Genomic DNA, 12652 nt, shown 5'->3' with positions numbered 1-12652 from the left:
GAAGACACATGACTATAATAAAAGAAAATAAATGGCGATTAGTAACTAGTACAATTAATAGTTCTTAATTACTATGGTACGTTACATCCCCTGAATCCATTCATTTCTGTTTTTACATGCCCCCAATCTTCTGCTTAGATTCCTTTTGGTCATAGCATCTTTTGATCTACTCGGATCTGTAGATCTAAACTGAGCCCTTCTAGCCCTGCTTCCAGCCTTCACTAATGTGGTGGTGGTCATATTACATGTGAATCCATCACCCTTCTATTTTCAATTAATTCAGCGTATTGTCAAGAACCTGTCTGCCTCAGTACTTTTTAAAATTGTCAGTGGATGGAAATTTTAATTTTTCTAATTGTTCTAAGGTATTTGTGCTATCAACTCATCCTTATGGCTGCAGAGTAATTCAGCGCATCCTAGAGCATTGCACTGCAGAACAGACCTTACCTATCTTAGAAGAACTTCATCAGCATACAGAGCAGTTGGTACAGGTATAATAAATTCTCTAATAATTTGGAATGTTTGTATATTTTTAAGAATTGTTCTAATTTTATTCTTTCAAGGAAATGTAATTTACTGTTAACATACTATAGAAATAGAATAGCAGTGAGACAAAAGCCTGTTGTTTTCTCCTGACTAGATTACTGGATTTTTAGACAAGCTGATTAACATCTTTTTAAATAATAACCATTCTACCTTTTTCTTAAGGAAAGTAACGTTTTAAATATCTGTCCTTAGGATCAGTATGGCAATTACGTTATTCAGCATGTACTGGAACATGGTCGACCTGAAGACAAGAGCAAAATTGTTTCTGAAATCAGAGGAAAGGTCTTAGCCCTGAGCCAACACAAATTTGCCAGGTATTACAGTATTTTTTAATTGCAGGGTCAGTTCTTTCAGCCCCTTGGCTTTTATTGGTAACCCTATTGTCCTCATACACACAGAAGTGCATGTAGACTATACCATTTAGTGGAGGCAAAAACACGTAAAGAACGTTGCTTTTATTCTTTAAAAAAAACTACATGGCAAATTGATTTTGCCCATTTTTGAAATCTGTGTTGAAGAAATTGTCCCAAAGACGTTACAGAAAATGCAAATTTAACTTATTTAGTACACACCCTTGAAAGTCCCAGGTCTTTTATTCTCCTAGTTTTGTTTTCTGAATTGTTTCATAATTCTAAGAGGCCTGTAATTACACTTATGGATGTCAAAATATGGGTTCTCCTGTGATCCTAGCTTCTGTTGAAAGGTTATTATTGTAAAGACAAGAGAATCCCATCTTGATTCTCTTCTTCTGTCTTCTGATAGATTGAGGACATTCATTCAAAAGCCAAGGTGATTTACTATAAAGAAAAAAAAATATTAAAATCTTTGTGTATGTACTTTAATTTTTAGCAATGTAGTAGAAAAGTGTGTTACTCATGCCTCCCGTGCTGAGAGAGCTTTACTGATTGATGAGGTTTGCTGCCAGAATGATGGTCCTCACAGTGCCTTATACACCATGATGAAGGACCAGTATGCCAATTATGTGGTTCAGAAGATGATTGATATGGCTGAACCTGCTCAGAGAAAGATAATCATGCACAAGGTAACATAGCATATAGCACTTAAATGGACAGCTACAATGTGTCTGTGTGACAAGCCTTTAACTTCTCTAGGCTTTAACTATTTTGTCCATGCATAGGACGACTGATGAACGAATCTGAAATCAATAGATAACCTTTGGCAGATGTTGGTTATGATATCCCCTTTTATTACATTCTTAAGATAATCTGCTTAGTAAAATTACCTTCATCCCTCATCTGTTTACCTAACTTTAGTTCTTTCCCCGTCTTGTTCAGGTATGCTTGATGTGCCATAATAGATACATTGAACACTGACTCATAAATGTAATCAGATTTTTTCTATTAACCTAGTACATTTTTCTAAAGAGAGAATGTATGTTGATTTGATTTTTCAAATAGCAGTGACTCCTAGTACTTTCCTTTTAAGCTGTTCTCATTCTGTACCATCTTGAACTCTTCCTAGAGTCAGTTGACTCTTTAAAAAGTCATTAATTGCCATAGGAAGACTTATTGTTAAAAAAAACACTGGAAAAAATATGTAAAGACTTACTCTTTTTTTTATAATTGTACTTTAGATGAAGGTTTACAGAACAAATAGTTTCTCCTTTAACAGTCAGTGCACATACTGTTTTATGACATTGGTTAATAACCCCACAATATGTCAACACTCTACTTCTCAACCCTGGAGGACCTTTTTTTTTTCCTTGGTGAAAATATATCTAGCCAAGGATACACCGTTGCAGAAATCTCTACATGTACATTTCAGTGACATTGATTACATTCTTTAAGTTGTGCTGCTATTCTCACTTTAAATGAAGGTTTACAGAAGAAAATAGTTTCTCATTAAACAGTTAGTACACATATTGCCCTATGACAATGTTAAGAACCCCACTACATGTCAACACTGTCTCTTCTCAACCTTGGGTTCCTTATCACCAGCTTTCCTGTCCCCTCCTGCCTTCTAGTCCTTGTCCCTGGACTGCTGTGCCTCATTAGTCCCGTTTTGTTTTATGGGGCTGTCCAATCCCTGGCTGAACGGTGAACCTCGGGAGTGACTTCACCACTGGGCTAAAAGAGTGTCCGGGAACTGTACTCTTGGGGTTTCTCCAGTCTCTGTCAGGCCAGTAAATCTGGTCTTTTTTTGTGTTAGAATTTTGTTCTACATCCTTATCCAGCTCTGTCCAGGACCCTCTGTTGTGATCCCAGTCAGAGCAGTCAAGGTGAAGACTTCCTCTTGATCGTCTTCTAAGTTTATTCATTTAGGAAACAGCAGAGTACATAACCTCTTTGAACGTCTTGTCCTATATAGAGAAACTGATCTTTTAACACTAAAAATGTTTTGGCCCTTTGACTTTTAAAATGCATTCCTCAACTCATTGTATTAAATTTTCTACCTATTTTTTAATCTAATATTTCTGTTAAAAAGTAATACTTAAAATTTTTTCAACTTTATTTTTAACAGCCACATGGGTTAAACCTTATCATATTTATGACATTTGAATTATTTCTTAATTTTTTAACTAACAGTCGTGTGAAATTAATTCAGTATTGATAATTTGTGTAGTTAAACAAGTGTTTTTTAGGATAAATTCCTAGACTTGGAATTGCTGGGTCAAAACCTTTGAACATTTTACATTTAAATAGATATTGCCAAATTGCTTTAAAAAAATTATATACAAGTTAATACATCTGTCTGTTCAATATATGAGAAGAGTGCCTGTTTCTCCACACCCTCATCAGCACCAATTATTAATATTTATTAAATCTTTACCAATCTGGATGGAAAGAAAATGATCTGTTTCTTTTAATTTGCATTTTAAAAATTACTAGTGTGATGTTGAGCATCTTAGTTACTGCTCATTCATGTCTTTTGCTTCATTTTGTTTTGAAATTCTTGTCCAGCTGCCCTGAAGTATAAAACTCTGCCTTCAAAAAGTTAGTAAGAGTTCAGTAGCTCATTCCTGCTATGCTTGGAGCATCTATGCTCTTAGCATATGAAATAGTTTAGAAGTAGTGGTTTGTTTATTCATTGAACAACTTTGAAAGCAGAGGTTTAGAGAGATGAGTGGGATAGAACTACTTCTGCAAACAACAGCTTTCTCTGAAGTTTAGAATTGTAATTTTTCTCAGTTAAATTATCCAGATTTGGAGACACTTTATTAAGGACTCAGAAACTAAAATAAATAAATTTTATTACTTAAGTAGACTATTTGTTTTTCAGATTCGACCTCACATTACTACTCTGCGCAAATACACGTACGGGAAGCATATACTGGCCAAGTTGGAAAAATACTATTTGAAAAATAGCCCAGATCTTGGGCCTATTGGAGGACCACCAAATGGAATGCTGTAAAGGAAAAGGAGATGATGATTTAACCATGTGAAAAAGGAGTTTCTTTTGTGAATTATCAAAACACAACTATGGATCTTCAAATTTTTTTTTTTAAAGCAAAACTATTTATTGACTTTATTCATCCATTTGTAAATTTTTAAAAGTTCTTGTGTATATTTGGGGGGTGGGTGGTGAATTACAAAATATATCCAGCCCTGAGCGGAGACCTATCGGATTGCTGGCAAAGCACAGAATGCCTGTATATGATGTAACTGTATCAAAAAAAAAAAGCTGTCACATATTTTGTAAATTTTTACCTTGTAAAGTCACAAAAATAGTTTTTAAGGAAAAAGTACAGTATTCTTTTAATAAACTGGCTTGCAGTCTGGTAGGTCTGCGACCCCACAGCACAACAGGTTTATAGAGATGTATATAGAATTACAGTCATTTTTTTTTTCCTTTGTGTGAAGCCTTTTATAACAGATTAGCAATCAACTGCATAAATATTATTAATATTTTAAATGAGAAAGTTAAGTTGTATTTTGGTAATTCACAAACTATCATGCAAATAAAAACTCAGCAAGTAAGACAAGAATTAAATGATTTGAGAAGAAAATAACCTACATTAATTACTGTGGATGTGGTTTTAATACAAATACTGCCCTAAAATGTCTCTGGCAATGTACAGAAGTATTGTATATACTTACATATGTAATTGTTGTAAGAGATAGAGAAAACAAAATCATGGTGACACTTCCATCCAGTTAATTGCGCTAAATGAAAAGTCCCATATTAACTTTTCAGTTTGGTTTGCAATGAGAAAGAGTGGAAATTTGTATTTTGTTTTGCTTATAGAATTACAAAGACAGGAAATGTTGGGCTTTATTTTGCTTTCCTATATTAGATACAGAAAGTAGGAACCAGAGAGAGGTGAAAAGGGGCCACTGAAAAGTGAATTTGATAGCTCAACATTTAAGCATGATTACATATTCAGATAGCTTTTTTTGCTTCCTATAAATATATGCATTGTGTGTGTAGTAATAGATGTAAGTTTACACTTTGAAAGCAAATCTTGTTTCAATGCTTATTATAAAAGCCTTGCTAATTTAGTAGTGATGCTGACCTTGGTTGTACAGGTGTACATTTGTAAACCTTCATGCTGTAAATGGAATTTGTTTTATCTCTTCGGGAAACATTTGCATTTTAGTGTACATTTATGTCCCTGCCCTCTTTGACTTGGCATATAGTGTTGTATAATGTAAATTTATTTCTCCAAATCGAGAGTGATTTTTTAAAAAAAATTTTTTATCTTTATATGGTTTCAGAGGTATGAAGCAGCTTTCTTTTTATTATTGTGATACACATTTTGTTTTATAACATAGTTGTTGACTCTGTTAATATGGACGTGCTAGGATTTGGGTCGCTTTCAATTGAAGTCAGGGTATTGTGCATAATAGAAAGTATTGGACTGAGATATTTGGTTACCATGGAGGCCAATGCTTTTTCCATCTTACTAAATGTGATGTGACTTCTTTTTTTTTGTACAGAAGAGTACTGTATTTTTGAATAGCCTACTCCCAAGTAAGAGCAAATCTGTATGATAACATTTTTTTCTCTGGACATAAGACACAGTAACATATAATGTACATTTACAAGCGGCCTTATGTACATTTCCCAACAATCTTTTTAAGGCAAAATTGTGACCATATGTGTATAATTAAAATCGTTTTTAATCCTTTGCCTATGAAAATATTTTGGAAAAAAAAACTTGCTTTGTATATTCAGTTTCTGAAAGATAAAGAAAGTGCTTTGTATTTTGTTGAAATCAGTATTTTGTATAAAACATTTATGTTGACCCACTTACGTTTAGTGCTGCAAACTAAAATGACATGCTATTTCAATTGATTGAATATGTAAGGAACTTTTTATTAGAGATCTGCAGAAGAAGATCAGTTCTCTGAGCACAATAATGAATATAAAGTTTTTATCATTTAGCTGTTCATATCATGAACCTTTAAAAAAAAATTTTGGGGGTGCCACGCATACTTTTTCATGTTTGAAGTTGAATTATTCTGGTTTTCTAAGCCAACATTCCTTGGTGAGGCCATTAAATCCAACCACTGGTCACTGGTTTTTTTTCCCTTCTCATAGTCACACTGGTTTATGAGAGTGTCCTAGTCACAGTGGCAGTGTGTTGTTTGTTTGGGGTTTTGTTTTGTTTTGGGGGGATTTGTTTGTTTTTGCCATGTAAAGCTGCTCTCTTCCACCCTTTCTTACTTTGCTTTACCAGCCTGTGAGTGTCTTGGCCCCATGCTGAACTTTGGTTCCCAGTGTCAGCCCATGGTTTCAGGATCAAAGCTGTCCTTGTTGGAGATTGGGACTGACTTTCCTTTATTTGCACAGCTGAATTCTTGGTTTTCCTTTATGCTTATGCTCTGTTCGCACAGACATTTATCTCTGAAAATTAGAACAGGAGAAGTCCTAGAGAATATTATGTTGGTCAACTGAACCCTCTTCTTGGGGTCCTGATGTTCCCATGTGTCCCAGTGTTGACAACCCAGTCTTCCCAATATTTTTGATAAGTTGGCATAGAGTTTTGGTAAAATCTGAAGATGATATTTCAGAATAAAGGAATTTAATTTGGGCAGAACCACTTACGCTTTGCTCTTGAGTGTCTCCTTTTGATATGGATTGTTTCTGGACCAGTTTGTCTAAGTTCTGGCTCTTATTGGCTCATATGAAATAATGTTATCTTCACTTCTTTGTATATTATGTATAAATTAGAAAATGAAAAATGTGTGAATAACATTGTATGAAATAAACCTGGTCTTGTGTTTTTCTCTAGATAAAATATCCCTCTGTACCTCAATTATGATTCAGATTGCCCATTTAAGTTTATTCTGATTTAAGGAAAACAAATATTTTTATCACATGGTTGCTGGTCTGGGGCCACTGATCCCTCTGTTGTTGCTCCCCTGTGTTGATTGATATTCAAATCTCTAATTACATAGAGCATTTCTAGCCTGTTTCTTATTAATAAGTGATACCCCTTAAAGGTGGTTTTGAGGTTTACATCATATTTCTGTACCCTTAGGTGCATGTTTCCTTTCCACATGCACTTGGGGAGGCAGTATTGTTTAATGGGAAGTAACAGTGTGGGTGCAGGTGTATATTTAAATTTTACTTCACTATTTACAAACATAAGAGCTCAGCTGCCACAATGGTTAGCGCTTGGCTGCTGAGAGGTCTGTGATTCAAACCCACCCACAGCTCTGCAGAAGAAAAGACTTGGCAATCTGTTCCCATAAAGGTTACAGCCTAGGAAACCCTGTGGGCAGTTCTACTCTGTCTTGCTGGGGTGCTATGAGTTGGAATCAACTTGAGGGTACATACAGCAACATTTACAAACAGGTGGTTATGAGTCTGAATCACTTGGAGGCAACCAACAACATTTACAAACAAACCTTGTGAACTTGGGTGAGTTAATTTATCGAAGCCTCAGTGTCTTCATCTGATAGTACTACATACTTTGTAAGTTTTAAGAATGGAGAATGTATTTTAAAAGGCACTGAGAACCTAATTCTCAACAAATGCTAATACAATTTTTCCCTCCCCTTCCGCATGAGCTGGGTGATTTGATAGAATCCAAAGTGGAGATCTACATAAAACTTGTGGGAAAAGGGACCTTCATTGTACACATTGTTTATCAATTTTAAATTTATCTTGATTTGGTTCTATTCTGGGCTAAAAGCATCTAGAATTGTTGACCCATCTCACTTTGTGATGAGGAAATTTTTAAAAGATTCTAAAAAGGCCGTATCACATCCTCCCACCCTAGTTTACCCATCTGAGAAAAGCAGTTTCCTAAAGTGGCCTAAAAATCTGCCACTGTCAAGTTGATTTTAACTGATAGCAACTCTTTAGGACAGAGTAGAACTGCCCCACAGGGTTTCCTATGCTGAAATCCTTACAGAAGCAGACTGCCACATCTTTCTCCCGTGAGCAGCTGGTGGGTTCAAAACACCTGGTTAGCAGATGAGCGCTTAACCACCGTGCCACAGTATTCTCTTTCCCTGTCCTACTGAAAACAGCAGACTGACACAGCTAGAAATTAAAAAGAGTTTTATTGAAGGAAAAAAAAATCATTTTGCAAAAATGGAGAGCTACTCGGGCACTCAAGAGGCTCTAGCTTGCAGGCAGAGCAGTGAGGAATTTATCAGGCACAGCAACAATGGCAAAATGGTTTCATATCAAGGAGGGTACAGAGGAAGGAAGGAAAATTTACAAGGGATTTGTCAAGCTACAAATGGAGCCCTGCTGGTTCAGTGCTTCAGAGCTTGGCTGCTAACCAAAAGGTGGTCATTTCAGATCCACCAGCCACTCCTTGGAAACCCTATGGTTCTACTCTGTCCTATAGGGTCACTATGAGTTGGAATCTATGGCAGTGGGTTTAGTTTTTGATTGGTCAAGCTCCAAACTTGTCTAACGTCAATTTCTAGCCTAAGGTCAAGGTCTTTTTTTCCCAGTACAGATAGACTAAGGCAATATTTCTGAAGCAAGCAGTGCAAACATTCCTGATGTGAGGGTTTAGTGATTGATCGTAGGCTAGTTCAACCCTAGTCGGGGTCCTTGAAATGTAAAAAGTCGACCATTTGGTAAGGAAGGATATTAGATTGGCTCTAACTTAAAGCCTTTTGAAATGTAAACATTGCCCATCTGCCTAACAGGGAGTGAGTTAAGGCCTAGGCATTGACTGATAACAGTTAAGATAGCAAGATTATTTTACACAAGCTCAGGCCTGGATCTCTACACTCTGTCACAAGCAATTAAAACTTTCACAGGAAGCCAACTTGTCTTTTGTAGAAGACAGAGGCAGGTCAAACCTAGTTGCATCTTAATTTAAAATAGAATTTCAGTTTAAGTCTGGGATTAACCGTTTCAATCATGCTAAGCAGCCCCAGTTTTAAGGTTTGTTTGTTCAGCCCCCATGAAGGCACTTTCTCAGAAAAGTAAAAAGGCAAGGACAGTAGGGGCGGGGCCGAGAAACCTCTAAAGAGCAATATTCAGTGTCTACCTTACCTGCTTAGAAGGATCTGGTTTTTATATGTCTGATGGGATTTGAATGCTCCAGACATTCAGAAAATTCATCCATGAACACCAAGGTTAGAAGGAATGGAGTGCAGTGGCATTGGTGCTCATATCTAGGGCAGTGGCATCACTAGGGGGGTGCAGACCACACCCGTGACACCATCAGAGGGAGAGACACCAAAATGACCCCCAGAGGCAGGCAGCAGTGGTGGCAGGTGGGCCAGGGATGCAAGACAGTGGTGTCACCAGGGTTGGTGTCACCCATCACCCAGTGTGGTAACTTGTCACCCACCGTCAGGGTGTGGGTGGCCAGGGGCACCTGCCATTGGGCAGAAAGGAGAGTCTTTGCCTTGGCCAATGGGAGAGGGGAGATGCTGCGGGGATCTGCCGGGGGAAGGGGGATGGTAGTGACATCATGAGTTACCACACAGGATGATACCAGTCCTAGTGACGCCACTGATCTAGGAGCTGCAGTGTGCATCAGGAAGAGCACTGCAGGGGGAAGGAGGGAATCCAGGGTCTGGCCTAGGCTGTGGCATGTGGACGGTGTGGTGTGGGCAAACAACTCACCCCTCTAGGCCTCTTAGTTACCTCTCTGTAGAGTAGGAATAATACCTTTACTGTCCAAAGAGCTTCGAAACTGAGAAGTACTTGATTGTAAGAACCTGACAGAACTACAGGATGAATCCTACAGGAAGCTCATTATTAGGTAGGACTTTTATGATTCATTACCTTTCATAATTCTGTAGACAGTTTCTTCAGTTTCTTTTATTCTGTATTTTGACCCATGTTCCATTCAGACTCTTTTTTTTTTTTTTTTTTTAAATCTACCAGGAACTTAAACCAGATGAAATATTCCTGTATTCTATTTGGTAGTTTAAGGGGAAACAAGTTGGTTAAATTCAGATTGATTCAAACTTCCTTGGGTTTCAAAGTATAACAGCTCATAATTTGGGCTCTAGAGTTAGACAACCTAGGTTCCAAGCACTTTAGCTTCATGTCCCTTAGACAAACAGGTTCATATCTTAAGATGCAGTTTCCTCATTTGTAGGTAAATGATAAAGCAGTTGCTGTCGAGTCAAATTCTGACTTATGGTGAACCCATGTGTGTCAGTAAATCTGTGCTCCGTAGCATTTTCAGTGGCTGATTTTTTGGAAGTAGATCACCAGGTCTTTATTTTGCAGTGCTTCTGGGTGGATTTGAACCTCCAACCTTTCAGTTAATAGCTGAGTGCCTTAACTGTACCACCTAGAGACTCCAGGGATAATGATACCCATCCTCTAAAAGTATGAGGGTAAAATGAATATATATGAAGTGCAATGGCAAGTGAGCACTCGGTAAATGTTAGCTAATAAGGTAAATCCTGTACATCGTTTTTGGTTATAGTATCTGTATTGATTGAAAGAACTGTTTTTTAAATTTGCTCATATAACAATCCCAAAGCATTTGATTTGGGCCTCATTTATGTTTTTGCAATGAGCAAAACTCATGATTCAAATCGCAGATAAATCACTAAAAAGTCAAAAGGAAAACTATAAAAGGTCTGATTAAGGGATTTGATTTTCCAGCATTTTTATTCTTAGCTCTCATTTTCTAGGTATTGATATCAGTAATACATAGCTGAGCTCTGGTGTGTAGAAGCTGTAAAGATGGAGAGAAGGGCAAGAGAATTAAAGGGAAATATGATGAAGTGTCTGTCTGTTTCCTCTTTCTCACACCTTCACCTTGAAAAGGATACTAGAGACTCAGAAGCTGTTGAGATTTTGTGAAAGCCAGACTGATTTAAGACCAGTTGATGTCTGCCACTCTTTACCCCACCCTCATCCCTTGCATCATTTTCACTAACCGGTTTAGAGGGGAAACACTGTAAAGAGACCTTGATTCTGTGATTATATTTTAGTGAAAGAAGAGGCCTGCCAACAAATCAGTGTTTTGCTGAGCCCTTGATTAAAGAGCTACCACTAATTATTTACACATGCCTGCTTTGCTTGAGCTGAGCCATAGTCATAGCCAAGTGGAGAAAAGCCCTCTCTCTGAGTGCCTCAACTGATGCATCAAGTTTGAGGTTCACCTGAGGGAAGTCACAGCGACACTCAGTAAAGTTCTGCCAATTTGGTTTATTATACAGCAAGAAAGCATTGAATTGAGAAACACCCGTCAACATTCTAAACCACTTCCTCTCCGCATCTGCCTGGACAACAAAGTTAAGACAACTGAAGCCTCCCCGAAGTAGTCGGTATTTAGAAGCCAGAAACCAAGAGGGTCTAACCCAACTGTCACCAATACTGACAGCAATCAGTATTCCACCTTCAGAGTCTCAAGATATGGAACATTGGTCATATAATTCCTTACAGACATGGCCATCTCTGACTTCCTAGGCAAGTCAAAGGCTGCTTAAGGAGATCATGTGTGATTTTCCCACCCTCAGCACGCATTTTGGGATCAGTCCTGCTGCCCATGCGCTTTAGTAGAAGGATCTCATCAAGTTCACAGCCATGTTTTTACTGTGTACACAGCACCCAGTTTACAACCAGACAGCTTGTGGAAAGAGTGATAAACAGTGGAGAAAAATCCACCACGAGTCATTTCATTCCATGATCAAATAGGATCATGTTGAGAGCATTATATCTTATTTATTGTTTGGAAGAAGGAATAAGCCTGAAGAAAGTAATTCCTGTGTCAGTAGCTTTAGACAGGAATCAAAATTTGAAAAGTAAGGAGCACTGGATTCAGTGCCTTGGGCTGGAAGGAGAAAGGAGACATGAATAGACATGAATAAGGATTGGTGGTGGGTTTGGGAGGTTGGGAACAAGGCAGTTGCAGCAGCCAGCGTATTTTCTTTAAGTCTTATTTATTGAGCACCTACCTACTTTGTGTCAAGTATGATTCTAGGTGTTGGGGATACAACCTTCATGGAGCACACATTCCAGCGGGGGAAGAAATTGAGGTCCTTGAAGACAAAGCAATGGTGTGGTTAACAATAGGGAGTCATTGAGTCTTCAGCAGAGGAATGACTGGACAAGTGCAGTATAGAGGATATGCATACAGGGTGTGCAAAAACAGTTGAAGCAAATTACAGAGCTAATGTGTTAGCCCTACAAATGCCAACTCCCATCTCTTGCCTCATTCCTATTCCAGGCCTTTATGGAAGACGCCTGGAAAAATCAGGGGTCTCACCACTGGTGCCGCTGATCTTAAACCAGGGGTTAGGAGGAAAGCAGGGGGACGTCCTGGAGGAGAGAAGAGGCGTTGGGGAGCCCTCCTGTGCCCCAACTTCAAAAGTCCGTTTTGGTCTGGGCTCTGTAGTGGAGGCTGGTAGAGCACCTGGGATCAAAGAGGAGTCATCAACTCAGAATTTGGGAGAATGACAACCTCATCTATATTCCAAGTCCCCTATCCCTCCTGAGTAGAGTGGGGAACTAGAGAAGGAAACTGGAGGCCGCATGCATCCGGAATGCCCACAGGCAGAGACACCTACGGACAGCGGGGGACAGCCTCCAGGTCGCTCAGACCCTCCCCGCCCAGCCCAGCCGGACTGGCGTGGCTGTGGGCAGCGTCCTTCGAAAGCAGACAGGCCCACCTGGCTGGTACCCTCATTCACCTCGGCTTCAATTTGCTCATCTAATCCTCATCTAGCAGGGCTGCTGGGAAGATTTACCTGTTTGG

At 38.5% G+C, this 12652-nt stretch overlaps 1 protein-coding gene across 17 annotated transcripts in view; it reads left to right on the top strand.

Annotated features, from left to right (window-relative positions):
• PUM2 (pumilio RNA binding family member 2) overlaps nucleotides 1-5635 on the top strand; it is a 104487-nt gene extending 98852 nt beyond the window's left edge. For 12 of the 17 annotated variants that reach the window (XM_023741755.1, XM_023741756.1, XM_023741754.1 and 9 more), the window contains 4 exons: nucleotides 366-491; nucleotides 739-860; nucleotides 1396-1588; nucleotides 3787-5635. In XM_023741755.1, coding sequence (XP_023597523.1) covers nucleotides 366-491; nucleotides 739-860; nucleotides 1396-1588; nucleotides 3787-3918 — 573 coding nt within the window. In that variant the 3' untranslated portion in view covers nucleotides 3919-5635. The remainder of the gene's footprint in view (nucleotides 1-365; nucleotides 492-738; nucleotides 861-1395; nucleotides 1589-3786) is intronic. The other 5 variants (XM_023741757.1, XM_023741761.1, XM_004387587.2 and 2 more) reach the window with 1 other exon arrangement.
• The last annotated feature ends 7017 nt before the right edge of the window (nucleotides 5636-12652 follow it).

This window comes from Trichechus manatus, unplaced genomic scaffold (assembly GCF_000243295.1).
Source record: "Trichechus manatus latirostris isolate Lorelei unplaced genomic scaffold, TriManLat1.0 scaffold00189, whole genome shotgun sequence".
NCBI classification, from domain to species: domain Eukaryota; kingdom Metazoa; phylum Chordata; class Mammalia; order Sirenia; family Trichechidae; genus Trichechus; species Trichechus manatus.
The sequence above is the reverse complement of the archived record's forward strand: the minus strand, read 5'-3'. Positions and strand labels throughout refer to the sequence as shown.